Raw genomic sequence first — 4,511 nt, 5'->3', positions numbered from 1 at the left:
GTAGACCAGGCTGGTCTCGAACTCACAGAGATCCGCCTGCCTCTGCCTCCCGAGTGCTGGGATTAAAGGCGTGCGCCACCACCGCCCGGCCTCCAGCCTTTTTATTTACTGCTTTTTTTTCCCATTTTTCAGTATCATTTCTCAAAAATGTATCCAAGTGTATTTACTTGAAGCTTTCTCATGTTTCTTCTGAAAGAACTGTCCATGTTCCTCTCCTCTCTTACCTGCAGCTCATAAGTACATTGCAGTATTTTCCCTTGTGCATCTCCAGTAGTTCCTGCTTAATCTGTAATTAGATATTTATTTTATATTTTTAAAATATTTATAGCTTCCTTGTCTACTGTCTACGAAAGAATATTATTCAGAGTAGTTGTTTATTAACTGGTAAAGGGATGGATGTTGAGGATGCCACACTTAATGGTAAAAGTGAGGCCATTAACTCTTGTTTTTGTTTTTTCTTCTTTTTGGCCAGAGGTTTTGTTTGTTTGTTTTTTTTTAAATGTCCATAACCTATCTTAGTAATAAAATATAGTGAAGTAGCCAGCATTGCAGGACTGTATTACTGATAGGTATGCTGCACACTTAACTTCCATTTTTAATCTTTGTTATAAAGGCTTTGACTTTCCTCGAGGAAAGTCAAAAAGTACAGCCTTCTGCCTGATGGCCTTTTATCTATATGTCAATGTTTATTTTGTTTTGTTATGGTTGTTTTGTTTTAACCAACTTGATACAAGCTAGAGTCATCTAGAAAGAAGTACCCTCAATAAGGAATTATTTTTGGCAGATTGTCCTATAGGCAAGTCTGTGGTGTATTTTATTGAGTAATGATTGATGTGAGAAGGTCCAGCCCACTTGTGGGTGGCACCACCCTGGACATGTGGTTTTGTGATGTATGCGACACCAGGCTGAACAAGCCAGTAAGCAGCGTTCCTCTATGGTCTCTGCTTCAGTTGCTGCCTTACGTTTCTGCTTCAACTTCCTGTCACTTTTCTTGATAATGGACTATGACTGTAAGCTTAAATAAAACCAATCTTCCCCCAAAGCTTTTTTTTTTTGCCATGGTTTTCATTACAGCAATAGAAAGCAAACTAAGGCAGTCAATTAAAATGCTTTTCACTATCATAATCATGAACATACTGTGTGATAAAGATATCAAGCGAGATGAAGATACACAGAATAAAAGAGATCCTTTGTACTTTTGACAGTCACCTTGATTTGAGCATTTCAGTCCTCCATTTTTATGTAGATCTAAGAGCAATAGGTGTATGATAGAGTGTTTGTATGTAGGGAAGTGGTTTGCATTTGTCAATGTGTGTTGATAAGTCAGGCCAGTACATGTGGACTTGCTCTCCTTTAACCTATGTCTATATTCTGCCTACATGTCCTGGAAAAATAGAAAAGTTAATGTACAGAGGCAATAATGTGTTTCATGGCATCATCAAATTACTCCTATGGTTCCGAGGCATGTTGATGACTGATAGTACAAAATTTTGCCATTGTTTCATTTGTATAAGTAAGTTACTGTCAAAAAGAAAGGAAAAAAAGTCTGTCTTATTTTGAAAGATACAGTCTTTTAAAACTAAGAATTGTTTTAGTTGTCTGGCATACACATTTGTGACTGGTTGACCAAAAAGACTTGGGAACATTAATTTCTAGATTTAAGGATACAAAGATTTATTAGTGAATACAAAGATATGCAATGATTTCTATAAACTACTTCAATGTATTTGTTATTATTCCATTTTTAAACAAAGATTCCTTGGTAATACTGTTATTTAATACATTTTTTTCTGCTTTTTAAAAATTGGCTTGTTCTATTTACATTACTTTTTGAAAACTTTGCTTATCATAAACTGAATTCTTTTCTTTCCAGCATCCAGTGTTGGATGAACCAATAGCAGAAGCTGTCTGTATAATAGCTGATATGGATAAATGGACTGTTCAGATTGCCAGCAGTCAGAGACGAGTAACAGATAATAAATTGGGAAAGGAAGTGTTGGTTTCTAGTCTTGTTTCCAACCTGCTTCATTCTACTCTTCAACTTTATAAACATAATTTATCTCCAAACTTTGTAAGTATATGTAAGGCTTGAATGACTTTGAGTATTCTGCTAAGTGAACTTGGCTTACTATGTACACACATTAAATATTCTTAGTAGCTTTTATCATCGCTTTATTGAAAGAAGTATTACAATGATTGTCCTCTTCTACTGCCAACCATTGTGGAGATAGAATCTAAAATTGGGATATTTTGGAAGGTTAAATTAGGTTATTAATTGAGGTTGTTTAGGTCTTGAGTGTTGATTCATGTGAGAGGACTAGTGGTCTACTAAGGCAGAAGGAGATTGAGACAGTTCTGTCTCCACCATGTGACAACACAGTGAGAAAGAGCCTTCACTATAACCTATTACATGTACCCAGATAATGGATTTCTCCATTTCATGAATATGAAACAATCTATTACTGAGGCTATCTGTGAGCTAAGAAAGAAAGGGATGCACTCAAATTTGTGCAATCTGATTTCAACAGCCAGATTTTTGATAATGCACAGTATTCCTGGTGTAGGGTGTCATTTCAGAACCCCATAATCATATCATTTGAATATTTCTACCTCATGACAATGATAGCCTCTTGAGACCTTCTCCTACTTTCAGAGCTCATTCTCATGTAAGAACTGTAAAAGTTCACAAAAACTCTATCAGTGTTACAGATACCCAACAGCATTGCTCAGTATCAAAAGACTAAGTGTCCCCATGATTAATAATGAAGAAACCTATTTTTACCACTTTAACTCCATCATGGCACTTAAGTTTTAGCCAGAGCAACTAAGCGAAAACAGAAACAACATACTTCAAAATTGGAATGGAAGATAGATTTTATTTCTATTTACAGATGACATGATCTAGAAAACACATTTCATGAGAAAAACAGAATTTTCAGACAGGAAAAACATGAAAAAATAATATGTCCTATATATTAACTGTGAGCAACCCGAAATGAAAATTAAGTATTTCTGAGCTAGGCATTGTGATCACTCCAGTGACAGAAGATGAATATTCAGGGCCAACTTCGGTTACATACTAGGTTCAAGACTGTCCTGTCTCATTAAAAAAAAAAAAAATCAAGGGTGAGGGGAAAGAAAGCATTTCTACTTAGAATCGTAAAATACCAGGTTGTTTAATGATCAAGAAAAGGTGTTGTAAATTGGAAATGTTACATAAATGAGATAGAAGAAGGAATAAATAACAGGAACACCCAAATCTGTGAATTGGAAAACTTAGGGTTCTTTTGATTCAGTTCAGCTTAATGGCCACTCTAAATATCAGTAAACTGATAGCCCACCACTGTCCCATCATGTACCAAATGACCTGCCGTACAACACAACTCAAGCTATTCCTACCAGAAGAAGAGCAGACCTCTTTGTCCCTGTGTTTGTCTGAAACCACAGTTGGAGGACTTAGTATTGTCATTACTTCCCAAACTGACATACAAATTGAATAGTATCCCTATCAAAATCCTAATGAAAGACTTTTCAAAAATAGAAAACCTGGAGCTGGAGAGATGGCTTAGCAGTTAAGATTCCTGACTGGTCTTCCAGAGGACCTGGGCTCAATCATCTGTAACTCCAGCCCCAGGGAATATGATGGCCTCTGTCGGCACTGCATGCATATGGTACACTTACATACATGCAAGCAAACATCCATATAAATAAAAAGAAAATAAAACCAAAAAAATTTATAAAGAATAGAAAGCCCATCTTAATCCAGTCATATAGAACATCAGGGGAACTCATTGAGCCAAAGGTACCCTACTTTTGAGGATAAAGTAGCCACGTGGTGGTACATGTCTATAATTTCTTAGAAGATCTGAGCTGCATACTGGGGAGACCCTATTTTAAAAAAACAACAGTAAGATAAAAAAAGACAGCAAAATTAAAGAAGGCAAACTTCCTAATTTCAAAACTTACAGTGCTGCTACAATCAAAATATGGTAGTAGTAGTAGCATAAAGACCAGAGTATAGACAGATTCATTCTTCATTCATTATAGATTGAAGAGCCCAGAATTAAACCTTCTCATATAAGATTGGTTTCAGTAATAGTGCTAAGACCACATTCAACAAGGAAAAGTGTTTACAACAAAAGATGGCCACATTTTTTAGAAGTTTTCAGTCTTTATTTTGTCATATTTAAAAATGAACTCAACCTGGATGAAAGACCTGTACTTAGAGCTAAACCTTTTGTTGCCCATGTTTTTGGTGTATATTTAAAAAATCACTTTGTTGTTCTCATTTTATGTCACAGAGTTTTCCTCTTTGTGTACTTGTAAGTTTTATAGTTTATCTCTAGAGATAAAGTAATAGTTACTAAAGTAATAGTTACTAGAGGGAGGAAGGAGGGAAGGAGAAGTCATTATTGGGTAAATAGGTTTTGATGAAAAATTCCCAAGTGGATAAGTGGATGGTGTTTATAGTTAAACATTGTAGATGTTCTTTTTTTTTTTTTTTGGTTTTT

General features: G+C 35.3%; 1 protein-coding gene across 2 annotated transcripts in view; it reads left to right on the top strand.

Moving 5' to 3' along the window:
• Fnip1 (folliculin interacting protein 1) overlaps positions 1-4,511 on the top strand; it is an 83,844-nt gene that overhangs the window by 71,674 nt on the left and 7,659 nt on the right. For both annotated transcript variants that reach the window (XM_005350067.2, XM_005350068.2), the window contains one exon: positions 1,874-2,071. In XM_005350067.2, coding sequence (XP_005350124.1) covers positions 1,874-2,071 — 198 coding nt within the window. The remainder of the gene's footprint in view (positions 1-1,873; positions 2,072-4,511) is intronic.

The sequence above is a fragment of the Microtus ochrogaster genome, chromosome 7, assembly GCF_000317375.1.
Source record: "Microtus ochrogaster isolate Prairie Vole_2 chromosome 7, MicOch1.0, whole genome shotgun sequence".
Lineage (NCBI taxonomy): Eukaryota > Metazoa > Chordata > Mammalia > Rodentia > Cricetidae > Microtus > Microtus ochrogaster.
The sequence above is the reverse complement of the archived record's forward strand: the minus strand, read 5'-3'. Positions and strand labels throughout refer to the sequence as shown.